We start from the raw sequence: 26521 nt of genomic DNA, 5'->3' as shown, positions 1-26521 counted from the left end.
GGCAGCCCTATCATTTGACAGGAGATGGAGAAAGTTACTTCTAGAATACCTTTACTCCAGACTGGGCTCAGAGGTTCCGTTACACAAGAATTGCTATACTGGATCAGAGCAATGGTCCATCCACTCCTTGTGCCTGACTGGGGCCAGGACGATATGGTTTGAAGGAAGCTTTAAGAAATCTCATCCTATATAAGGCAACAGTGGACGTTCTTATTCATATGAATGTCTCACCTCTTTCTGAACCTTACCAGGCTCTTGGCCTTAGTAACATCTTGTGGCAGTGATTTCCACAGGTGAATTATGTGTTGCATTTAAAAAACGGTGACTTAAAAGTTTCATTGTTTCCAAACACCGAGAGCAAAGCCACAAAAATATTACAACCTCAAAAATGTTAATTGGCTACAACATAATTTATATTAATTATTTAGCAATTTCTCTGCGCTGAAAGGGAGGTGAAACTTGAAAAAAGGTAGCAAATGCCCTAGACATACTCCCTGCATGAAACTGAAAGGTTCAGCATTTGAATGCCAGTCTCCCCACGTAGTCATGTTCGAGCTATCCATCCAGCACTTTTCGGTGCTTTGCATGTGTGTACGTCCACCACCTCCAGGCAGTCTTGACAGCGCACAGCGCAGCACCAGTGGAATTTACATTCGCATTTTGTCATCCGGCTGATCCGTGAAGTGTCGTAACCTCTTCCACAGCACATCACCTCGCAGCTGTCCATACCGCGGGAGGTTTGGTTACAAACCCGGCCAGCTGTCCCAAGGGAGCCTAGAATGGAAATGCATTAAAAGTCAATTGAAAAGATGTGGGGTATTTTCAAGAACGGTTGAAAATATGTGAGAATATGTAAGCAAAACAACCATTAGCCAGGCACTTGAGGCCATTAAAGCAAGATGTGTCTCTCTTTGCAGAATGGGAAGTGGAAAGATAGGCCAATTAATTTCACATTCTACCTCTTGCTTGTTGAGAGGACCAGAGACAGACTGATTCTCCAGCACCAGGCCACTTGCGACTCAATATCAAGCAACAGAAAGGGCAAATACTATGGAAAATGGCATTCAAATTGTAGATAGGGAAGCTTTGGTTTTGCAAAACCTCACTTTGGGTGAGGGGAAGAGGAGGCGGAAACTGAGAAGTGGTTCTAGATTTGGCTCATTTCTGTTAGTATTACAGTGTCTTACTTCACCTGTCCCCTGCCTCCCTGCTGTTTTTAATTCTACCACCACTCACCCAGGCATATGTACTCCCTCCTGGCCAGGTACCCACCTGCAGCCAGGCACCTACGGTCAACGCTGTGAGAGCCTGGAGACCAGAAGGGAGCCACTGTGTGTGGCTGCTGGGTAAAGGGGGAGAAAAGAAGCCCTACAAAGGAGCTGTGGACTGGCTATGAACAGAAGACCCCAAACAGTGGTGTCTGTTATCTGTATAGGAAACAAGCAGCGAAGGCAGAAGCAGTTCCTACCAAAAATTCAGCAAAGAAGCACCCAGTGCCAGGGGAGCCAGCCAGCAGTACACACTTACTGATGGTGGCACCAGTGGGCTGGCCTCTCAAGCCAAGGCCTGGGACAACTGCTCTGGCCTAAAACATCTGTGGCTATATCTACACTGCAAAGTAAATCAGGACCCAGCCTTGAGCTCAACCCCAGCCTCCAACTATACACAAATCTCTCAGACTTGGGCTTGGACCTAGGCTCCTAGGACCCTGGGGGAGGGTGGGGGTGGAGGATTCGAGCCCGAGTCAAGACACGACGCAGGGTTTGAGCTCTGTTGCTTTTGCAGTGTAGACACAACCCTGATCTCTGACTCAGGCCCGGGAGTCCGCCAAAAGTATCCCACAGTCCCAGGGACCAACTTCCATTGTCCCCTCTATCCCAAAAATCTCTAATCGACTCCAGGGAAAATGGAAGCAGCCCTCCTTCGTGTAGTACAGAGGCTCAGTGAGTCAGCATTAGCCCTTCCATTGTCCGCTGCAACAAAACCAGCAGAGAGCCTCCTGTGTTTGCAACGGAGACTGAACAGAAGGCAGCTTTTGCAAAGCACGCTGCTTCATGGTCACAGGAGCACAGCCTCATTTTGGTGAATCTCTGGTGGGAGGCCAGAAAAACAGTGGACTTTAATAAGAGAATCAGGAATGACCACACATACTAGCAAATAGTAAAGAAGCTGGCAGCTTTGCAAATTTACCAGACCAGTGACCAATGCAGGGAGCAGATTAAGGAGCCGAAGAGTACCAGAAAATCAGGGACCAGAAACGCACCTTGAGCAACTTGCTGACATTATGTTCATTTTATGTGGAGTTTGACTGGGTGCTGGGAACTGTGCTGAGCACGGAGCCAACGGTCACCTGGTCAGTCAGGATGGTGCCCTGCTAGCCCCAGAATCCAGCATAGGGACTGATGGGAGCCAGCAGTAGGTGCTGAGTGAGGACAGTGAAGTGACTCTGTTGGTGAAACTGGTCCCCCAGGAGGCTTTGCTTCAGGAGCAGCAGCAGCACATCCTGGAACTGTACTCGGAGGAGCTGCTTGATGCCCCCATGAAAAACAGCCTGACATGAAGCCTGCAGCAGACACAGAAGGGGCAGAAGCTGCCCTGGAGCCTAGTAAATTTCTGGCTCCATTTTAATGTTTATTAATATAGGAATGGGAGGGATTTCCATTCTCTGAAACAATGCAAAAGTTATTAGACGCCCCGGCTAGCAGAGTGTATCCATTAATGGTGAATTATATGTCAGCGGCTGGCTCTCCCTCTGACCTCTCCCCCGCCACATGGAGTTCAAAATGGCAACCAGGAAATGCAAACAGTAAAAATGCCTTGAAAGTGAATTTTTACTGGATAGGCACAGATTTTTGTTAGGGCCATTCCTGTTTCCTAAAAATAATCACCTTACAGTGCCATGCCTGTAAGTACTCCACTCTGTAACGAACTACCTGGGAATGGTGAACTGTGCAAGGAGGAGGTGGAAACATTTTCCATTCACAAATCTAGTCCATTTCAGTTAGAGGTAGTCCAGGCAGTCCATAGTGCCCAAGCATCGAAAGCCCCAGAATCAACGAGCCGCATCCCACCCCACCCCACAAGCACATTCTCTCTCTTCTATGGGGCCATGCAAGTCCATAAAGTGTGAACTCAAAGCATCCCTGACCTCTGTTGTCTAGGTGCATCCAGCTCCAGCTGTGGTAGCTTCACTCGCTAGCTAAGTGTACCAATTCAGCAGCCCCTCACTGGCACAGGTCCATTCAGGGGAAATGGCTCCCCTCTGGCTTCACAAAAATTGTGATGAGCAGCAAGCCCCAGTAATGTGGACAGCAATGATGATATTGGCATCCTAATGGGTCTGTAAACATCTCCAACAGGATTTCAATCTGCCAAAAGCAAATTCAATAACAATTCTATACCTGCTGAGAGTGTAATTAAACCGTCTTGTGCCAGGGCCTCTGAAATCAGAGTATGGTTTCATAAGTCAAGGCAAAAGCAGGTACGCAGGGCCCCCAGAATAATGGTGGGGACAGGAACTCTGTTTATGACAATGTCATCTGATGGGAATAGAGTCCCAGCCTGTCCAGGAATGTAGACTCCCGATCAGCAAAATACCTTAGGATCATGAACTTTTCCTGTACAGTCCACGTTGACATTCATAAATCTGCCTTTGTGGTCCACTAGTGCCTGCAAAACAATGGAGTAGTGCCCTTTGTGCTTTATGTACTTATGTGCTCCTTGAGGAGGGCAAACTATGGGCATGTGCATCAGTGGCCCTGGGGCAGTGTAGAAACCCCATTCTCTCAAAGCCAGCAATTACTTCAGGAATATTCTTTTATGCTCACCACCTAGGGGCAAAGCACACACCTGATTGTCTCAAAACATCCACCACTTTACCCACAGTCGACTTTCCAATACCAAACTGGTTGGCAACAGACCTGTAGCAGTCTGGGGTAGCAGCTTCCAGACAGTTATAACAATCCGCTTCTGGACTGGCACGGGTGCCCTCTTAGAGGATTGGGGAAAGCTGTCACAAAGCTCCAGAAATGTAGCTGGTCATCCCAAGTGCACATGATGATGTGATCTCACCAGTCTGTGCTTGTGGCCCTGCTCCAGAAGTTCATAGGGGACATCAGCGGCTGTACCAAGTGTCACGAGCAGCATCGAATCTGCCATGTCTGAGTCCTCCTCCTTTTGCTCCATCATAAGCTGTGTCAGGTGCCTTTGGTAGGTCAGAAAATGCCACCAAAATGTCCACCAGCATCTCACAGAAGCCCTGCCCATTTCCTGACACAGGAGTGAAAGCGCAAGCAAGAGAATCCTTCAGAAGGCTCCTCCTACATGGCGCTGGCTCCAGTAGCTGGGAGCACAGAGACCAAAATGACTGCTTGGCAGGATGTGTTGGCGGTCAGTTCAAACTTCCTGTAACATGCAGGGGACAGTCAAGTTTTCCCACAGTGCATCAAGGTCAAAGGCCACATTTCAGGCAGGCACTAGGGAGTCTGGGATATGGTTGGTTTGACTCAGGTCTACATGTTGCACAGTGGACGCTAGTGCCCCAGGTTCAAGCCTGGGGTAGAAAATTCTTAACATGGGATTAACAATCAGTGTAGATGCTCAAGCCCTGGGTTCTCTAATCCAGGCTCAGCTGACTTGAGTCCCACTAACTGGGCTTCCATTGCAGTGTAGACATACCCTGTGGAGCTCAGTCTCTCTGCCTATAGAATGAGGCTGATACATGGTGGCCTGTATAAAGTGCTCTGAAATCTCCTGAGAATAAATTCAATATAAATACAAACAACTATTCTTACCCCTCCTCAACATGGGTTAAAGTGGACTTTTCTTTCCACTTGCAGGCTTTTTAAGAAGCGTAGGAAGGCACCGGAGACATTTTACATTTCTATGAAACATTAAAATGCCTCTTGCAAGACTCAGAGAGCCTCTGCCATTCCCCCCATGGTGAGAATGGGCTAGATTTACTTTAGAGCTCTAGAATTTCCCACAGTGCACCCTGGTCAAAGGGCTAGTGGCCACATTTCAGCTGGATGTTGTAATACCCTCTATTTTCTAATTTTTCCAGGGTTAACCTGAAAAAAAAAATTCATTTGTTGAACTGAATGGAAATGTTTTGTTTTAGGTCAGATTGACATTAAACTGTATGTGTCTGAGCTGCCAGGCTGCCTCCTGCCCCCATTCTCTCCTACGGGCTGGGCTCCTTGGCTGAGCTACATATCCCGTGAAGCATCGCAACCTTCCCTCTGGCCAGGCCTCCACAGTGCATGACGGGAGTCCCATGAGTAGGCGAGATCAGCCATTTTTACTTAGTTCTCAGCAGGACATTTTCCTGTCTATGAAACAAAACTCTAAGTTAGTCTGTCCTCCCAGAAAATGTGCAGACGATCACTACTGTGTCCTAGGCATGTTATGGGATTCTGGGCATGTTCAAGTGTATGGGATGTGACAGACCCAGAGCAGTGGGGTACAGGAGTCTGGTAGAGGGCAAATATACTGGTCACTGGATGAGTAGTTTTCTGTTCCCTGAGTGACCAGAGCAGGAGCTGCACTAGAGTAATCAGGAACCTGCTAGAACCAGTTAAGGCAGGCAGGCTAATTAGAACACGTGGAGCCAAGTAAGAAGAAGCTGCTAGAATCAATTAAGGCAGGCTAATCAGGGCACCTGGGTTTTAAAAGGAGCTCACTTCAGTTTGTGGTGGGAGTGTGAGGAGCTGGAAGCAAGAGGTGCAAGGAGCGGAGAGGAGAGGAGAGGAGAGGAGAGGAGAGTAGAGTAGAGTAGAGTAGAGTAGAGTAGAGTGTGTGCTGCGGGAGGACTGAGGAGCACAAGCATTATCAGACACCAGGAGGAAGGTCCTGTGGTGAGAATAAGGAAGGTGTTTGGAGGAGGCCATGGGGAAGTAGGCCAGGGAGTTGTAGCTGTCATGCAGCTGTTACAGGAGGCATTATAGACAGCTGCAGTCCACAGGGCCCTGGGCTGGAACCCGGAGTAGAGGGTGGGCCCGGGTTCCCCCCAAACCTCCCAATTGACCTGGACTGTGGGTTCTTCCAGAGGGGATGGTCTCTGGGCTGTTCCCCAACCCACATGGTGAATCTCTGAGGCAAGAAAATCCGCCAATAAGCGCAGGACCCACCAAGATAGAGGAGGAACTTTGTCACAGGGATGATCACTTCATCCCCAGTGGCTGAATAAACACAATACTGTTTCTTGTCTCTGCTCAGGCAGAAGACTTGTATGGACAAGCCTGTGGCCAATATGATTAATGCCTGGTATTAAGAATTTGTTTTGAATTCCTCCTTGCCACCCCACATACACTTAACCTGGTTCCTGTTCTAGCCCCTCTCATGTGTTCTATTCTTTGCTTTGTGTACTGTTTTAACTTGCTGATGGGAGGTAAGTCTCGCCCATGGACTGCAGCATGTCTAGAACACTGATCTCTAACAACCATGATTTGGATTAAGTTTCCAGTTGCTTTGTGCTCTGTTTGCTGTATGTGATTTGTGTGAAACAAGCCGGAAACAGTGTGAAACAGTCACGCAGCTGTCAGCCAGGTATTATTCTTTCAATGGGGAACAAGCAAAGCAACTGTTCACCTTGATTTGTCTCTTGAACTTGACTAAAGAAAGGGTTGTGTTGATAGTTTCCTTGATACAGAAGGAAGACCTCAGATGAGCCCTTACATAAGGTCAGGGCCTATTCATTAGGAATTGCTGTGATCAGATGCAGACACTTTCTTCATCTTAGATACAGGTTCATTTCCACCTTGAAAGGTTTTGTCTGATTTCCAGATGCTTGGAGCAATGACACGGGCAGTTAAAGGCAGCTTTTAACAGAATACCAGGGGTGAAATCCTGACCCCACTGAACTCAGTGGGAGTTTTGCCGTTGATTTCAATGGGAGCAGGATTTTACCCCATGACAGATAGAATCATGGAATCATAGGGGTAGAAGGAATTGTAAGGGTCATCTAGTCTAACCCCCCTGCCAAGATGCAGAATATTTTGTGTCTAAACGATCCAAGACAGATGGCTATCCAGCCTTCCTTTGAAAACCTCTAATGAAGAGAGCAACTTTTCTCCATCTTTTTTATGGCAGCCTTTCACGTATTTGAAGACTGCTTTCATGTCTCCCATCAATCCCCTCCTTTCCAAACTAAACATACCCAGTTCCTTCAGCCTTTGCTCATATGGCTTGCATTCCATCCCTTTGATCATCTTTGTCGCTTGCCTCTGGATCCTTTGGTCACATTGGTAACCAAAATTGGACACAGTACTTCAGCTGAGGCTAACCAGCACCGAGTAGAGTGGTAGAATCATAGAATTGTAGGACTGGAAGGGACATTGAGAGGTCATCTAATCCAGTCTCCTGCACTCATGGCAGGACTAAGTATTATCTAGACCATCCCTTTGTCTAATCTGCTCTTAAAAATCTCCAATGGTGGAGAGTCCACAACCTCCCTAGGCAATTTATTCCAGTGCTTAACCACCCTGAGTATTAGGAAATTTTTCCTAATGTCCAACCTAAACCACCCAAGCTTCAATTTAAGCCCACTGCTTCTTGTCCTAGCCTCAAAGGTTAAGGAGAACAATTTTTCTCCCTCCTCCTTGTAAAGTACCTTTTATGTACTTGAAAACTGTTATCATGTCCCCTCTCAGCCTTCTCTTCTCCAGACAAAACAAACCCAATTTTTCCAATCTTCCCTCATGGGTCATGTTTTCTAGGCCTTTAATCATTTTTGTTGCTCTTCTCTGGACTTTCTCCAATTTGTCCACATATTTCCTGAAATATGGTGCCCAGAACTGGGCACAATACTCCAGTTGAGGCCTAATTAACACAGAGTAGAGTGGAAGAATTACTTCTCGTGTCTTGCTTACAACACGCCTGCTAATACATCCCAGAATGATGTTTGATTTTTTTTTTTTTTTTTGCAACAGTGTTACACAGATGACTCATATTTAGTTTGTGATCCACTATGACCCCCAGATCCATTTCTGCAATACTCCTTCCTAGGCAGTCGTTTCCCATTTTGTATGAGTGCAACTGATTGTTCCTTCTTAAGTGGAGTACTTTACATTTGTCCTTATTGAATTTAGTACTTCTGCCATTTCCACATTTTCTGTTATTGTTTTCCCCCCTCATTGAGTAACAGGCCTACCCTGTCCTTGGTCTTCCTCTTGCTTTTAATGTATTTGCAGAACATTTTCTTGTTGCCCTTTTTTATCTCTAGCTAGTGCTATTGCCTCCTGTGACGTGCATGCTATGTCTCTGTTAATGCAACCTAAAATTGCATTTGCTTTTTTTGCAACCACACTGCTGACTCATGTTGAGGTTGTGATCCACCACAACTCCGAGATCCTTCTCAGCAGTGCTGCTTCCAAGCCAGTTATTCCCATTTTGAATTTGCACATTTGGTTTTTCTTCCCTAACTGTAGCACCTTACATTTGTCTTTGGATGATAGAACTGAGATTCAGAGGGTTCTTGATAAATTGGAGAACTGAGCCACAGACAATCAAACTGAAATTCAGCAAAGTGTTGGCAACCCTCACCTCTCCCTCTTCCCCCGCTTTGTGTTATCTGCTAATTTGATCAGTATGCTCTCTATTCCTACATCCAGGTCATTAATAAAGATGTTAAACAACACCGGACCCAGAACAGATCCCTGTGGAACCCCACTTGAGACCCCCCCCCCTCCAATCTGACATCATTCCATTAATAGTTACTCTTCGTTTGTGGTTGTTTAACCAATCATGTATCCACTTAATGGTAGTTCCGTCAAGCCCATATTTCTCCAGCTTACTTATCAGAATGTCATGTCAAAGCCTTGCTGAAGTCTAGGTATATTACGTCCACTGCATTCTCCTATCTACCAAACTAGTCCCCTGTCAAAGAAGGAAATCAAGCTGGTTTGGCATGATTTGTTCTTCACAAATCCATGCTAGCTGCTAGTGATTACTCCTTCATCCTCCAGTTATTCACAAATCGAATGTTTTATACATTGCTCTAGTAGCATCCCAGGTATCGACGTCAGGTGTGTAGTTCCCCAGCTCCTCCTTTTTCCACTTTTTAAAGATGGGCACTATGTTAGCCCTTCTCCAGTCTCCTGGGACCTCTCCTGTTGGTACGGGAAAAACTCCCCAGACTCAATTTTGTATTTTTGTATTCTTAAGCTCTATTTTGTGTCTTTGGCTTCTCTCTTGAATAAGCAGAAATCACTTCACCAACTGAAAGCTGCAGGTCACTTACCACTGGACGATGTAGGACACATGACTAGAGCTGAGAGATCTCTAGGCTGAGCATGCCTAGTGGTGAAAATTGAGGTAGCTACTGAGCATGTGCAGTAGAGGGTGAGAGACAGGCCAGAGCTGTCAACCATAATTCTGAGGTAATGGTTCGCACTGAGTATGTGTGAATGGGGTACTTGCTTAAGGATATATAAGGACGTCTCAGGAGGACAGTATAAAAGGTCAGCTGCCAGCAGGCAGAAGTCAGTCAGGAGCCAACAAGCAGAGCTACTGGAAGAGCTGTGACCAAGACAACAGAAGAGCAGCTGAAAAGACAGTTTAGATAGAAGTCTGAGGAGAGCACTTCTGAAGAAAGCACCTAAAGCAGCAGCCACAACATCAGCAACCCTGAAACAAAATAACTAAGGGATGATAGGATAGAGGCAGCAGGAAGTGATCTGCCTCTGCAAAGGGAGAAATGGAGATGACTGGAGTAAGTTGATTAAGAAGCTACAGTAGTAGCAACATTTGCAACAACACCTCAAAATCAAAGGATAGGGTGAGCTTGTCAGGATTTTTTTTTTTCCAACTATAAATTTACCATATAGTATAGAATAGATGTGTATGCTTGAAATGTATGTGCGTGTGTGATTTGTATATTACCTATGTAGAATTTAAAGTATAAGTTAAGAATAGCTGTCAGCACTTCGTTGTAAACTGGCCATTTGTCGCAAAGCGTCTCACTTAGAATCATTTAAACTGTATGCGATTGTAATGTAAATGCTCTTTAACTTGCAATAAGGGATTTGTTTCTTATTTAGGGTTTTAGATCATATTGTAGTAGGGATTATTAGTTACATTAATTTTTTTTTTTTTGAAAATACACTGCTTGTGTCAATCACTTTATCGGAAGGTTATATTCATGTCCATCAAGTGTTTCCTTAACTACCCTGGAGACCCATACCCCAGGAAAAGCAGATTATGGAGGTTATTCTTTATTAAGGCAGGTTATTCTAGGGGCACCCCAAAGCCTAAATTTTGGGGTAAAACTGTCATCTATGAGTTTGCAAATATTATTGCCAGTGGCTCTAAGATTTCTTCAGCTAATTCCTTGGGGGAATAGCATCAGGCCCTGCTGATTTGAATTCATTCAGATTGGTCAGAAGATCCCTGATGTGTTCTTTACTTATCCCAAGCTGCATCCATTCCCCTTTATTATGTACAGTAATTTCACTAGTCATCCAGTCACATTATTTTTTGTGAGAAGAGTGAAGCAAAGTAGGCGTTGAGCAGCTCTGCCTTCCTATCATCTTCCATTACCAGCTCACCTTCTCCATTGAGCAGCAGACCCACACTATCCTTGATCTTTCTTTCTTGTCTGACATGTTTGAAGAGCCCCTTCTTGTCGTCTCTAACATTCCTTGCCAGCTGTAACTCACGCTTTGCCTTGGCTTTCCTGATTTTGTCCCTACATGCTCGCGCTATTCCCATGTATACTTCCTTGGTGACGTGCCCCTCCTTCCATTTCCTGTCTGTATCCCTTTTGGGTTTTAGATAGCTAAAAAGTTCCTTGGCCTCCTGTGACTCTTCTTACCTTTCCTCTGTGTCAGAATAGCTTGTTGTTTAACCTCTGGTATTGCCTCTTTTAGGAACTGCCAGCCCCTCTTTCACTCTTTTTCTTCCTATTTGGTCTTTCCATGGGACCTTGCCTACTATTTCTCTGAGTTGGTTGAAATCCGTCTCTCTGAAGTCCAGTGTCCTTGTTTTACTGTTCTCATGCCCTCCTTTCCACAGAATCTTGAATTCTATCAGATCGTAATCACTTCCTCCCAAGTTCCCAACCACGTTCACATTTGCAACTAATTCATCCCCATTGGTCAAAACTAGATCCAAAATGGATGACCCCCCTAGTTGTTTCCTCAACTTTCTGAATCAGAAAGTTGTCCCCTACACATGCTAAGAATTTTCAAGACATATTAAGTTTTGCTATAATAGTCTTCCAAAAGATATCACATCAGGGAAGTTAAAATTCTCCATTAATACTAGCTCATGTGTGTTAGCTAATCTTGTTACCTGCTTGTAGAATGACTCATACACTTCCTCTTTCTGATTTGGTGGTCTATACTAGACCCCCACCATAACATCACTACTGTTCTTTTCCCTTTTTATCCTCACCCAAAGACTTTCAGTAGGTCTGTCACTCACTTCCTCTCAGACCTCGAAGCAAGTGTATGCACACCACCTCCTTTTTTTTCCCTACTTATCCTTTTGGAACAAGCTATATCCCTCAATGCTGATACTCCACTTATGGGAGTTGTCCCACCAAGTCTCTGTAATACCAATTAGGTCATGATTTTCTTCATATACCATGACTTCCAGTTCATCCTGCTTGTTTCCTGTGCTCCTGCATTTGTATACAGACATCGAAGGTGCTCAGCTTCCAGCAGCCCATCTGGAAGGCTCTTGGCAATTTCACTTGCTACTTGCCAGAAGAAAGATAAATAGATAAAAGGCTTCCAGGAGGGCAGCACTGAGCCAAAAAATTCCTTTACATTTCTGGCAAAAAATAGAATTTTCTGAAATTTTGCCAAAATTCCATTTTCAGAGAAGTGTAAAGGATTTCTTCTGGAATCTGTTTCTGAAAAAAACAAAGTCCTGATTCAGGATGAAAATTTTTCAAAAACATAACATTTGTCACAGGAAGTGATTTGCATTTTTCGGACAACTCTAGTTCTTACTGTACAGCAATGTTAACTGGGCTACATTACAAATACACACTTTCTAAGTGTGTGCAACAAACTCCTCCATGAACTGAGCACCATCACAAACGTCACCAACTTCTACTCCAAGTGCCAGGTGCACTTTTTGACCTGCCTTCTCTAATATAAACACAAAACAGTTTGCACATTTTAAAAAATACAAAAACTAAACCCTTTCAAAACAAAACACTACAATGCATACACTGTTTTCTTCCTCAGGAGGGGACCAGAAAGAGAATGAACCATACATGACAGATGTTCGTTATGTCACTTAGTGCACTACTGACAAGTGCACAAATACTACAGTGATGTGGGCAGTATAAGAACTACATAGACTAGCTAGAATGAGTATTTTCTACTTCTCATTTCATGTTAAATGTATACCACAAAATGCTATACAAATGGAATATGACTTAGCTCCAATAAGACAGGAATATATGGTAATTTGTCAAAAGTTTCCCCAGAGCTGCCTGGTTTGCTGTCCAAATGTTGCAACTGTCACGCCTAGGCATAACATGCAACTACATCTTCAAAATATCCACAGCTTATAATACTGCTACCTTTATGATGCATACATCTACCCCTTTCTCTGTCCAGGTTATTTGTGGGGACTAATGTAGGGAGAATTCTGTTGCTGAAAACAATTATTCTCCTATTCCCAAAACCTTGGCGTAAGCAACTAAATTTAAACACTAATTTATAGTATGAGATTTTTTTTAAACTTCTCTTAATTAGAAAACTTGCTCCTAGTGATGTGACTTCTTAGTTTGCACTGATTTTTTTTTTTAATACCAATTTCCATGTGTGCAGCACGGCATACAGGGCTGGCTCCAGGCACCAGCCGAGCAAGCTCGTGCTTAGGGCGGCAGATTCTAAGGGGTGGCATTCCATCCAATGTTAGAATGGCACGGCCGCCCTTTTTTTTTTTTTTTTTGTTCGCTGCTCTGGCCGCCCTGTAGGGGGCAGCAGCATGGAGGAGGGGAGCACCCTGCTGGGAACGGGTTGCGCGCTCCATCTGCCCCAGCCGGTGCCACGTCTGCAGCAAGCCCGGCAGCCCGCATCCTTCCCTCCCCGCCGACCTTCAATTCACCTACAGGCAGGAGCGGCGTGGAGCCCTCCCGGCAGGCGGCGCAGCGGGAGGGGCCGAGTGGCGAGCGCCCCGGCTGAAGGAAGCCCTGGCCGCCCCCCTTCTCTCTCTCCCCCATGCTCTCTCCCCCTCCCCCCCCGCTAGCCAGGGCGCGCACTCCGCTGCCTGGGGCACGTCTGCGGCACAGGGAGTCCCGGTAGCCAGGAGCGCCGACAGCTTTTTTGCCGCCCCAGGCGGCGGAAGATCCCGCCCCTGAAATGCCGCCCCCGACAGAGGCGGCAGAAGGTCCTGCGCCCGAAATGCCGCCCCTGACAGAGGCAGCGAAAGGCCCCGCCTCCCAAATGTTAGTGCCCTAGGCGACCGCCTAGGTCACCTAATGGGTTGCGCCGGCCCTGCCGGTAGCCAGCACAGCCGGGGGAGGCAGCTGCAAGCCGCCAAGTAAGTGGCACCGAAAGTTTGCACCCTGGTTCCGGCCGCCCTCCCCAGTTTTGTTTTGTTTTTTTTTTCTTTCTTTGCCGCTCCGGCCGCCCTGCACGGTTTTTTGGGGGGTTTTTTGCTTCGACGCTCTGGCTGTCCCGCACGTTTTTTGTTGTTGTTGTTTTTTTGCTTGGGGCGGCAAAAAAGCCAGAGCCGGCCCTGGTGGCATATGACAAGAGTTTATTGTAAAGGAATTTAACAACACCATTAAAAGGAGCCTCTGAGTCGGTCTTCGATTCTAACATATTCATACTTCTTATGTTCCCATCATCTTACTATCTAGACATTCATCTTGTAGATCAGGAGCTCCTGGTAGATGTTTATTTATAACTCATAAGTGCTACAAAATTTGGCACAAAATATAGTCTGTGCTCAGGAGAAACCCAGGACTGCAACAACAAGGATTTGTCAGGCCAGGAATGAGGAGTGTTAACAGAGAGGTGAGGATGAAGAAACTTACACAGATCTAGTTTGCAATAAACATATATCTGTACACAGCATGTCTATCCCTCACTCTAATGAGCACTAAAATCTGTCACATATTTTCAGAAGTAAGTGAGAAAATCTCTTTTTTAACACTATACAACAGGTAGGCTTGGAAGGATTAGGTTTTTAATCAGTAAATGTCAATTTTATCATACACAAAAAAACAACAAAAACATTTCCACTAATAATTATTGAAACATACAGCTACGCAAAGTAAGAAAAGTGCTGCTTGAAAACTGAATAGCATTTGCTGTAAGGATATTTACTTTGTATATTCTGACATGTGATGTTGAGTATTTGTGTTTTAACAGCTATGAAACTTTAAGTTTTTGAATATCAACTTCTATTGTCATTAAATAATTATTGTCCACCACCCCTATTCTCTGACCTGCCAATATCCTGCAACTGTGAAAATGTTAATCAATAAAAATTGGGGGGGAAAAATGCTTAAAAATAAACATCAATATTATTCATCAAAATTATTTTTTTTAAAAATAATCTAGTTCTACCAAGCCTAGGCAGGTGAACATGTGCTGGCACACTGGCAGTGCCAGGTTTACAATGGCGCCAGTGGCTCCCTGGAGCCAGGCCCATGCCCAGAAGGGGCCCCAGCCTGCTCCACTTGCACTGCGCTCTGAGACCCCGCTGGCTCCCCACCACCACCACCACTTGCTCCTCTCGGCCTGCCCGCTGGCTGGCTGAGGGCTCCTCTTCGCCCCCTGGCCTGACCACAGTGCACCTCCGGCTTGGGGCAGTCTCTGCTTCCCACCACCTCTGGGGCCCCATCTGTCTCCCTGGAGTTGAGCCGCTTGGGACTGGTGCAGAAGCCTGGCCAGTCTCATGGGGGGGGGGGTGTCAATCTGGGGGGCTTGGCTGCACCCCTCCAGGCAAGTGGGTCCTGAGGGGGCCTGGCCGAGACAGGCCCCGGCCTGGCTCATCGCACCACTCCTGAGGGGACGGAGCGATTCCCTGTCCCAGGACCAGCCCTGGCTGCGTTGCCCCCAGCAGGGCTGGTGAGTGCGGCCAGGAGGCAGGGCATGTGGGAGTGGGTCTCTGGAGGGGTGCTGGGTTGTGAGAGTGCGAGGAAGATCTGTGTGTGTTGGGGCACTAGGGAGTAGGGTTGCCAACTTTCTACTCAAACAAAACTGAACACCTGAACAGTCCAGGGGACTGGACTCGATGACCTCTCGAGGTCCCTTCTAGTCCTAGAATCTATGAAAAAACCCTTGCCCTGACCCCTGACCCTCTTAAGAGGCCCTGCCCATGCTCCACCCCTTCTCCAAGGCCCCGCCCCTGCTCACTCCATCCCCCCCTATCGCTCACTCTCCCCACCCTCAATCACTTGCTCATTTTCACTGGGCTGGTTCAGGGGACTGGGGTGCAACAGGGTGTGAAGGCTCCAGCTGGGGGTTGCAGGCTCTGGGGTGGAGCTGGGGATGAGGGGTTGGGGGTGCAGGAGGGTGCTCGGGCTGGGACCGAGGTATTCAGAGGGTGGGAGGGGGATCTGGGCTGAGGCAGGGGGTTGGGGCCAATGGGAGCTGCGGGGGGTGGTGCCTGCAGACGGGGCAGCCCACAGAGCCACCTGGCCTCGCCACCGCGTAGGAGCCAGAGGGGGGACATGCCAGCTGCTTTCTGGGAGCTGCAGGGAGTCTGCCAGCCCCGCTGCACAGCGCCGCCAACCCAACAGTCAACGGCCTGGTCAGCAATGCTGACCGGAACTGCCAGGATCCCTTTTCGACCTGGTGTTCCGGTTGAAAACCGGACACCTGGTCACCCTCCTAGGGAGTGGGGGTTCTGTGTGGGGTGCTTGGCAGTAGTGGTGGGGCTGTGGGTAGGGGGCACTGGGCACGGGTGGTATTGTGCAGGGTGTTGTGTATTTGTGGGGCGGGTCTGGAGGGAGTGCTGGGCATACTGGCTATAAAGAGTCAGGGGGGTGTTGGGTGCGTTGGCTGTGTGGCGTAGCATGCCCACCCCCAAGGGGAAGGGGCATGCTGGCAGCACAGGGCCGGGCAGGCCACTGTTCGTCTGGCAAATGACTGTTTATAAATAGTGCCCTTGCACTGGGCTTGGCGGAGCAGGGCCACTCCTGCCATGCCATGCCCCATTGCCCTTGGCTGGCCTCTCGCTCTGGGGACTGGTCTCCCCGCGCCATGGTCCATTGCCTCCATGGGAGCCCACAAATGTTTGGCGCTGGGCCCACAAAAGGCTAATCCAGCCCTGCACACTGGTGCAGCATTACCAGAGAGAAAACTGCAAGGATAGCTACCATTTTATTAGCTCTCTATGACCTAGTCCAGTGGTTCTCAACCTGCGGCCCAATTAGCACACAGCTGCAGCCCAGCTGTGTGCTAAAGGCCGCCGCCCAGCCCAGCTCCTCCCCCTCTCTTTCTGCTCCCCCCCGTCACAGGAGCCTAGAGCACCCCCACCGTGGCTGCCGGCCCCCACCCCCCAGTCCCTGCTCTGGGCTGCTCGAGCACCCCAAGCCCTGGAGCGCCAGGCAGCCAGGCCGTGCCCCCAGCCCCAGAGCGGTGGGCGAGCGGGCAGCACAGTCCCAGTGCTCCCAGCCCAAGCCCTGGAGCGCCAAGTGGGCATTGCGGTCACAGCACCCTGAGCGCCGGGGAGGCGGCATGGTGCTGCCCCGGCCCTAGCGCCAGCTGCCCTGAGTCCCAGCAGCAGCCAGCCTGGGCCTCAGAAGAGCAGGAACTGCAGGAGGAAGCCTGGGGGTGGAGCATGGGTGGGGCCATGCCAGGCTGTTTGGGGAGGCTCAGCCTCCCCCAGCCTATGATACCCGCCACCTATGCTTCCCCTGCTATCTCCCCACTGCCAGAATCTTTCCCCTCTGCCGAGGTCTCTCACTGCAGCAGGGAGATAGCGGGACACTACACTGCTAAGAATAGCCGTGTAGGTATGGGAGGCACTGTTTGGGCGAGTAAAGAGCCATGTAGGGTATATATCCTAGATTCAGGTGTGCAGGGCACTCTGCCCTATCTACTCGCCTAAGCAATGCCTCACTGTCTGCATTGCTATTATATCAGTGCTAGCTGGGCATACAGTTGCTGTAATATACATGCCACTGCAAGTGAACTTCTGCCCCTAGTGAAGTCAGTGGAACTCAGTTAGCCCAGGATTTAACTGTAGGTATTTTAAATGCTTGGATTGGGAGATCTATGTCAAATAGTCCCTCAGTGACTGACAGTATGCTGATAACCAGGGTTACCTGCTTTGGACACACATCAGAATTGGTTACCCACCACAGGTTACATACTTAAAGTAATAATACAGTATATCAAGCCCAACACCAATAATTTACACCTTGCAGCTTTAATATCTCATTCTGCTTTCAATCCAATCTTGATTACAGAAGTCTTTGAAATGTGGTAAATTGCTAATTTGGGCTGGCACAATAATTCTGTGACATATCCAAAGCAATCAGATATGGGTAGATGAACACAGAAACAACAGCATCTACCACTGGTAGTCCAGCAGATTAAATATCTCTGCAATGCCATCAACTGGATGTGAAGCTCTTCCAGCTGGTGTAAATATCAATTTGTCAGTCTGGTCACAAAATATATAAGGTTCAGTTTTCTGATCCAAGTGTGGAGTGCTCCACACACATTCAAAAATGTTTAGGTAGGAGGTAAAGGTAGATTTACCACCACTGAACCACCCAGTCCTAGAACCATTTGGGTTCTGGGCCACTCCCCCCAAAAACACGAACAGCCTGACCACCGTTTTAATGTAAAATGACCTTCAAAGGACCCCAGGGACAGATATGGCAGCCCGAGATCCTCCAGGCCTAGGAACAACCTGCCTATGTTGTGACAGGCAGACCAGGTGCTAGCTCATACCAAGGTCCCCAATACCTCAATGGAATGCTGGCAAATACATATCTGGAATCAGTCTGGCTCCCCTGTGTGTTAGTGTGTTAAAATGGGTATGAGAACTATAGGAATGTGTTTAGATTTTATTGAATGCCTGTCAGTTGCTGCATGCATTAATCTCACGTATAACCTCTGTAGTCCATACTGTAAGGTAATATTTGAGCAGTTGTATCGTGAGCCTTTGTGACTATGTAAATCACTAGGGCACAAACCCCAAATTGGTTGTGAGTTCTGTACTTAGATTTTACCAACCAGTTATCAAGCATAAGTCCTCAGGAACTATAACAGCCTAACCATGGAGTCACAGACGGTCCCCTGGGGTATGCCGATCTATCTCGCCACCCCAAGTGAGTGTACCATTGTGATAGATGATCCCTTACATCAAGAATCACAGCAATATTCAGCTTACTCACAGTCCCAAAGGACCAGTCATTTACCCCAGGTCAATTGCACCTTAGATCTCACACCAAAGACAATGCTTGTAGCCAATCCTATAATAAACTATACACAGATTTATTAATAGGGAAAGTAAACAAGAGTTATTTACAAGGTTAAAGAAGGTAAACATATATGCACAAATGAGTTACAATCTTAAGTATCAAAAGGTAATAGAAGCTTCTGTAATAGGCAAGGTCTACATGACCTATAAGGCTAACCCAGGCTAAGAAACTGGGGACCTCTTGCTTATGCCTAGTAACCCCCCTGCCCCAGATCCAAGCAGCATGGAGATACAGTTTCTTCTTGTTAGGATGTTTTTATCCCCCTCTTCCCTTGCGCTCTGAGCTGTAAACTCAGCTGATGGGAGGAATCCACTTGCATGACTTATCTTCATGGGGGGAGGAAAACAACCAATGCCTTTTGTCGTCTTTATCACCCCACAGATAAGCACTTCATGCTAATTAACGCCTTTCTCCTGTCAGTTGATTTACACAGCTACAGAGGTTTACAACACAACCGCTCAAATATTACCTTACAGTATAGGATACACAGGTTATAGATGAGATTAATGCATGCAGCAACTCACAAGCATTCAATAAAATCTAAACACAAAACACATCATATAGTTCCAATACCTATTTTAACAGTACTAATGCGCCGGTGATTCCAGCTATGTATATGTCAGCGTTCCACTGAGCCATAGGGACCTTGGAATGAGCTGGCACCTGGTCTGTCAGTGTTACACATGCCTCCCCCATTCCCCGGCCACATCCTCTTACATCAGCATCTCTACAGCACCAGAATATCCTCCTCCACTGGGAGGATCCTTCAGTGGCTGGTTTAGGACTGTTTTGTGCCACCAGACCAGCTTAAAGCAGTCCTATCGTACCAGTGAACTGGATTCTTAGTCTTGATATCCACCACCACCACCACCATTCCACTGAAAACAGGCACCTTTCCTTCTTCAAAGTGTCAGTCACATCACTGGCAATTCACTTCAACTTGTTCTAGGCACTGGACATGATTTTGTTATGTTTCCTGTAAGAACAGGTTTCACTCATATGAACACAGTCTGATTTATTTGGTTGCCCTGAAGAATGTTTTGTATAGGAATACAGTCCACTACCTAAGACAGTGACTGCAGGTGAATGGCTTATAATAAAGATGCTGTCAATCAATTGGTGACCTCTACACTACTACCTTTCATACATTTATACATGAAACAATTTTCCACTGGCATGTTCATGATGTGATATATTTACAACAGCTTTCAGTGTACCGAGCCTATCGCGCATGGCAAAACAGTGTACGTTTGTAAAATGAAACCACCTAACAGCTGTCTATTTGAAGCTAATGGAGGTGGCTTGTTCATAGCATTTTTGGAGGGAAAGATGTATGTCCAGGAGTGGTAGTGTGCAGTTTTAATAAATGAAGTGTCATTTATAGAAACCTCCCTCCGCTTCCCTTTATTTATTGAAATGGCTCCTGAGGTCTCATATTGTCCAGGCTGGTCTTGCTGAGTCTTTACTCATTCTGGCAGCTGGCAATTTACAAGAAGGTGAAGAAAGAGTATGTGAAATATGTCAGGATTTCTAAGAGGTTAAGGGGTGGGATTTTCAAAAAGCACTCAGTGTTGGCCTATCTCTGCTGGCATTGAAGTCAATGGTAAAAAGTTCTTCTGGTTTCAATAGGACCAGAGATAAACGAATGCCAAGGGTTTTTGAAAATCACACCCTACATCTTTTTTTAATAGTCCTCCGTTGTAGCATGAAGCATTAACATTAGCTGAAATGTTAGGCCATTGCATTCCCCAGTTAACAACCACTTGGCTGTTAGTGTGGGCAGATGTGATACTACTTTGTAAAACACTGCCTCCTGTGTTCCTTCTAGGAAGGCTGGTACAGTACCAGTGAGCTCTGTTTTATCATGTACTGATTAGTGTACACATGCATTAGTGCCTTCCACTAGGTGGACTGTGAGATCTGCACACATGAGCTCAACCATAGCACCCACTATAGCGCCCTCTAATGACTGACTGTTTACTTAGGATAAAAGCCAGCACATATAGTAAAAGCCTTCCAAACAGTGACACATGGATAGGCCAGTATATTTATGTAGAAGGTCCTTAGGTTCAGTCCTTTAACCAAAAGTTAATACAACAATTGACCATCTGTAAGTCACTGGTCATTGTGTATTACGTGTTCCCCAATGTGCCCAATCACAGAAGATGTGAACTGTAACAGACGCATAACTGGTAAGAATGGCTCTTTAGCTCAAGCTAGAGAAACTCATAATTTTCACCCTGGAAGTCTCTAGTTCAATCCCCGGTGTCAGTCAAGATGGCAGTCATCATACATAATTACAATTTCTAGATGTACCACGTTTAGGAAGGATAACAGAGAAATGATAGAATTCTTAGGGTATTCTTCCAAGCACCAAAATGTCTGAATTCCCTGGGGGATGACAGACAAGCTATGCTCAGAGACATAATGAAGCTTTATTACAGTACATTTAGTTGGCACTGACATGCTAGATAACAAATGTTTCCCAACTCAAATTTCTATAATCCTCCCCAATGCAAAATTTCACGGGGTTGCTCCTGTGGAGGCTGCAACTTGGTGAAGTGAAATTAAGCATGAAAAAAAATCTGCTCAACTGCTTCTATCATCTTTGTCAAAGACTGATCCATGTTTGTTTAGTTTATCAGATTTTTTTTGTATTATTAGAATAACCTAACAGAATCTCACAGAGCTGCTCTACATATTCCCTTATTACATTAAAGATTTACTACCGTTTCCCCAAAAATTTACCCTTTGTAACAAGTAATTTCTCAGACTCATAGAACAGCAAGAAATTCTTCATTTAAAGTGTTATCTTGAGATGAATAAAAGCACTTGTCAGACTCTACAGCTTCTGCACGGATCTGACAGAGTCAGCGGACAAGTAAAGATAATACTCTGCAGAGAAAAATGCCTAATCACCTCTGAGATAACAGGCCTGACAGAATGCATTGCACTTCCTACAAAGAGACTGTAAAACACCATTTTCACTTACAAATGTTTGGGTAAAGGCCTCTTCTTTTAGGGAAAAATGTGTCACAGAATTTACAATGAAAGAAGCAGCCTCCAAAGAGAAAGTTGTATCTGTAACTCTAGGCTATGAAGTCAATCTCTGTACAGTCAAGACCGTCCTCAGGCATACGCAGCATACACAGCTGCATAGGGCATCTGAAAATTCGGGGCACCACCGAGACCATAGGCGCTGACTTCTCATCTTGCCGGGGGGGAGCGCTCGACACCCGCCCTCCACCTCAGGCTCCACCCCCCCTCCACCCCTCCCCCTAAGACCTTGCCGCCCTGCCTCTTCCCACCCCTGCTCCACCCCCACCCCGCCTCTTCCCCACCTCCTCCTCCTCTCTCCCGGAGCTTGAAGGCTGCAAATCAGCTGTTTGCAGCGCTCCAGAAGCACTGGGAGGGACAGGAGGAGTTAGTAAGTGCAGGGCTGTCGGCGCACGAGAGGCGCAGGGGGAGAGCGGGGGAGCTTGGTGCCAGTGGGTGCACCACACCCACTACATTTTCCCCGTGGGTGCTCCAGCCCCGGAGCACCCACCCACAGAGTCCACACCTATGACTGGGACATCAGGTCAGAGCGGTTCGGCTCCCGCACACCCAGCGCGTGCTGCAGTCTCCTTACTAGGCAGAGGCCATATTCACAGAGCCAAATGCGCTGGCATTGGGGTGCCAGTTTAATAATACTGCGTAGGGCCCCATAAATCCTAAGGACAGCTCTGTGTACAGTGCTACAATATGCCCGTAATATGCATCCAGATAAAGATATTAGACTTGATGCCATTACTCACTATCAGGGAGCATGATGGGCATTTAGAGCACCTGCAAAGACCACTAAGTAATATCTGAAAGGCCCAGACCCAATTCTCTGATCAGAAAGGCTACTTATTTTACACATATTGAGTGAAATCTTAGCCCCGTTAATGTTAATAGCAAAACTTCCACTGATTTGATGTGCTATGTGCAGCTGTTCTCCAGCATGTGTATTCGGAGTAAAACTTGGATCATAAACAAGCAGAGATATCCAGAGGAGGTGACCTGCACTTCCCTGTGCTTGTCACTGTTACCTATAGATACGTCACAGCAATCTGATTCTCACAACCTGTTAATTACCTCCACTGAACGGATGTCATGCTATGGCAAATCTTTTGTGCATTACTTAACTTGCCTAGCAAGTGCGATAAATCAGGACAGGTGGTGGGGGATAATAGGTGCCTGTATAAGACAAAGCCATGAATATTGGGACCATCCCTATAAAATCAGGACATCTGGTCACCCTACTGGGGGACGGCAGCTGTAAAGAACCCCTTGACTGAACCACCCCAGCTTGCAGCACCGTCTCTACTCCTGGCCCTCAGATATCCCCACCACAGTTAAGGTTACAGCAGGATTTAACATTTTAACAGGGGTGAACAGGGTCTACAAAACATTTTCTTTGGGGCAAGAGTATCATTCTAAACTCTTTACTTCAAGTTGTGCTTGATTTTCCTACAGAAGTTTGTGGGGGGAACTATCATATGAAGGTTGCTATGACTGTTTTTAAAAGGGCCCGGAGACTAAAATACTTAGTGTCCATTTCCTTTGGACCTCTTTTCCCAAGGAACTACTGCACTTGGAGAGTTGAAATACATAGGTGTGAACTCTTGGTTGGTATAGACTGGGTGAATTGTTATAGGAAGTTGAAATTTATTTCCTGTGTTTATTTTTCATGATAAATGTAAGTGACTGTTTTGACTGATGACAGTATTCTGGTGTTGCATTAGTCAATGATAATCTTAATCCAGTCCCTAGAATAGAGCTGTCTGTTGAGAATGCATTTCCTGATGCTCAGCAACTTCTTTAAACATGCTGACACTGGTGAGAATCACAGCTACTTGTTTTTGTTTGATCACACTCGGTCCCACTATTCAGGGAACTGATGAGGAGCATGAAGCACAAGTCATTACATCACCCTAATGCTGCTACTTACTAGAGTCTTTCACCTTCCCTCTATTACATTAATGCTATTTCCTTGACAATACTGCAAGTAAAATATTAGTCTGAAATTTGGATTTTAGAGCACTTTGAAATATTGTCTCTCAAACCAGAAGCTTTGCTCTTATGGCAAAACTTCCAGAAGGAGCCCCTGAAGAATGCAGGCAGAGAACAGGTAATGAACACAAGACACATACAGAAGTACTTGCTTATAGCATCACAGAGATTCATCGGGCCACTGCAAGTACCAACTCCAGCACACACAGGTAACATCAAGCTTACTGCTAATCCCCCTGAAGTCAGGTCAATAAACACAATAACATACAAGACAATGACAACACTACAATAAAGATATTGCACCATCTAGTGGTGGAGGTGCTGTCTATACTAATCATTACTCAGAAAGCTGCCAAGGACAGGACTCAAAACTCACAGCACTTGGGGCTGCCAATGTTCACTGGCTATTGCATGAAAAATCCACATACGCTGACATCAGGCTGTAAATACTCTGGCTTGCAACAGAGCCACATTCCTGCTGCACATTCGTAACTGGCTTTTTCTGGCTCAACAGTTTGGCTTGAGCCATGTTGCAGAGCCAACTTTTACCCTGCATGACTTTTAAAAGGTTGCTTCCCCAAAGGGGAAGTGGGTGCCAGACATTAGTTGAGCTCAGTCCTGTGTGGGTGATATCTGTTTTGGGAGGATATGAGCTCTCATTTGAGCCCCTGGGCTGCCCAAACTTTGCAATAATTGTAAACGTTGATGTCACTTGAATTTTTTTGGGCGGGGAGGTTGTATCTCAAGAATGCCTTGATATGGAGCACTACCCCTGCTCCCCATGATGCCTAGCAATTTTGAGACAACCCAAGTAAGCCTGTGGATTTTAGAGCACTTAGAAAAACTGGCTGTTAAACAGTAAGCTGGCCTCAACATTAACTATAGCGTGCTACTGCGCCCCTCCACCACACACACAATACCCAGCCTACTCAAAAGCTGGTTATAATGGGACAAGAAGTTAATCCTTCATTATGACTCTGACTCTGCTGCCTATTACTCTCACCAAAACACCCACAGAAGTCAATGAGCTCACTGTGACATTTGCCTAAGTACATGCACAAGTAACAGAGGAAAACACACTATGATTCTGGCACTGCTTGATGTGTGTATCACATGAGGCAGGGGCCACGTCTTCCTCTGTTTTCAATACAACAACATGCATGCTGCTGGCACTCAGCAAATAAATGAGCAAACAAAGAGTTAAAGATGCAGCAGATATTTTTGTTGGGGAAATACTAATTTTGCCCTGAAGAAACAGCTATGTCTATTAGGTCTGGAACACTCAGCTTTTTAACATCCGCAGGCATGGCTATAATATAAACTGTTTTGAGTTCATTTTTCTCTAAGTCTTTTCTTCTAGTTTGGTCTTTGTACTGCTTCAGAGTCCTATTTCCTAGTATGGGCCAGAGTGGGCCAAACCATTTAAAAAGAAATACAAAAACCAATAGTTTTTACTCCCTGAGACAGGGAGGGGAAGTGTAGAATGCACTGGCATTCAGATTTGCACTGGTATACTCTACACACTTCTCCTTCCTGCCTCAGTGAGGAGCTGCCATATTCCGCCCTGGCTCACAACCAATGCCTGTCTCTTGTTTAGTTGTGCAATCTCTAACCCACAGTGGAACTGGGACTACTCCAAGCCCCTCTGCCTGGTAATTGTCACCATAGGTTTTGCAGCCCACCCCTCCTGCAGATTAGAATGCAGTTGAATATGAGAAGGTGTGTAGTACATGGAGACAGCACCCAAAATGCTTAAGAACCACTGATATAGAGTGTGCTTAGGAGGGAAAAGTGAATACATGCAACTGTAGACCCTGCTCCATTCTTGGGACTATAACAGCATTAGTGAATCATGTAGTGTCATCTTATTGATTGAACCCTAGTTTAAATCCAATTAGGGGAACTGTACGAATGTCTCATTGAAAAGCTAATTAGAAACTATTCTTCTCATTGCCACAAACCCCTCAAAGTATGTACAATATTGGGACAATTGGTTCTCGTAAGTTTAGAGAAGGCCAGGATTTTGCTAGCAGAGATGCTGTATTATCTCTCACTCTTGTACTGAGTTGTCCTTCTGACTTTAGGTAATAAAGAGTGATGGAAAAAGTGAGGGAAATATGTAAATGCAATACTGATGGTCATTTTTTACCTTCAAGGAATAAAAGTCTGAAATAAAAGCATGTATGTGTAGTGACTCAAGCTTACCTACATCCCTGTCTCTGATACAGTAGTCTGGCGAGCTCTCAAAGTATACCAGGTCATTCTTGGTGGGCTTCTTAAATCTCTTGTTAGCCACAGTGAAACCAGTGCCATCTTGATTCATGACCACCTGAATCGCTCCATTGTATTTCCTCCATAGATAATCTCCTGTTTTCCTAAAGTCTGCCATGGCCAGCCAGCAGGTTCTCAGAGTACATGATCCACTCACGCCATGACATTTGCACTCCTGTTTCAAAAAACGCTTCACAGCCTGCCAAAAAAGCCAGTGAAACATAAATAGGTAAAACAAGCTATATTTTAATTTATGTTTTTCACTCCCCTCCCATTGATTCTGCAGTCTCGGCTTTGTAATGGCTCCTGTAATCATGGTCTGTGGTGACACCCACTGGCAGCAGTGAGTCATCCTCACAAGGTTAGGCCAGTCTGCTTAGTTTACTCAACTATATCAACAACCTTCAAGATTGGTGTTTTCTCCTCTCCCGCTACTTTCAATCTCCCTGAAGATCCAGGCAACACTACTGAGAAATCATTTCCTTCCTTACCAGATCCACTGATATCTGGGACAGAAATTAATTTCTAGTGATAGAACACAAATGTCTTGAAGTCAATGGGAATGCACATGCATAACAAGGCAGAATCTGTCCCCTTGGAAATACTATAGGGTTTACTGTGTTGTCATTCAGTTTGAGGTAACACCATGGCCGGCTCTAGGCACCAGCAAAACAAGCTGGTGCTTGGGGCGGCACATTTTTAGGGGCGGCATGGCCGGTGCCAGAATGCCGCCCCTAAAAATGTGCCCCTGCCGCCCTAGCTCACCTCCGCTGCCGCTCGCGCGCCGCTACTCGCCCTCCCTCC

At 46.3% G+C, this 26521-nt stretch overlaps 1 protein-coding gene across 1 annotated transcript in view; it reads right to left on the bottom strand.

The window, feature by feature from the left end:
- Positions 1-544: 544 nt before the first annotated feature.
- WNT2 (Wnt family member 2) overlaps positions 545-26521 on the bottom strand; it is a 46044-nt gene continuing 20067 nt past the window's right edge. The window contains exons 4-5 of the mRNA XM_026648953.1: positions 25652-25916; positions 545-774 (exon numbers count right to left, since the gene is read on the bottom strand). Coding sequence (XP_026504738.1) covers positions 545-774; positions 25652-25916 — 495 coding nt within the window. The remainder of the gene's footprint in view (positions 775-25651; positions 25917-26521) is intronic.

The sequence above is a fragment of the Terrapene carolina genome, unplaced genomic scaffold (genome assembly GCF_002925995.2).
Source record: "Terrapene carolina triunguis isolate 2854851 unplaced genomic scaffold, T_m_triunguis-2.0 Scaffold68, whole genome shotgun sequence".
NCBI lineage: Eukaryota > Metazoa > Chordata > Testudines > Emydidae > Terrapene > Terrapene triunguis.
Note: the sequence above shows the minus strand (reverse complement) of the source record. Positions and strands in the feature narration are given on the sequence as shown.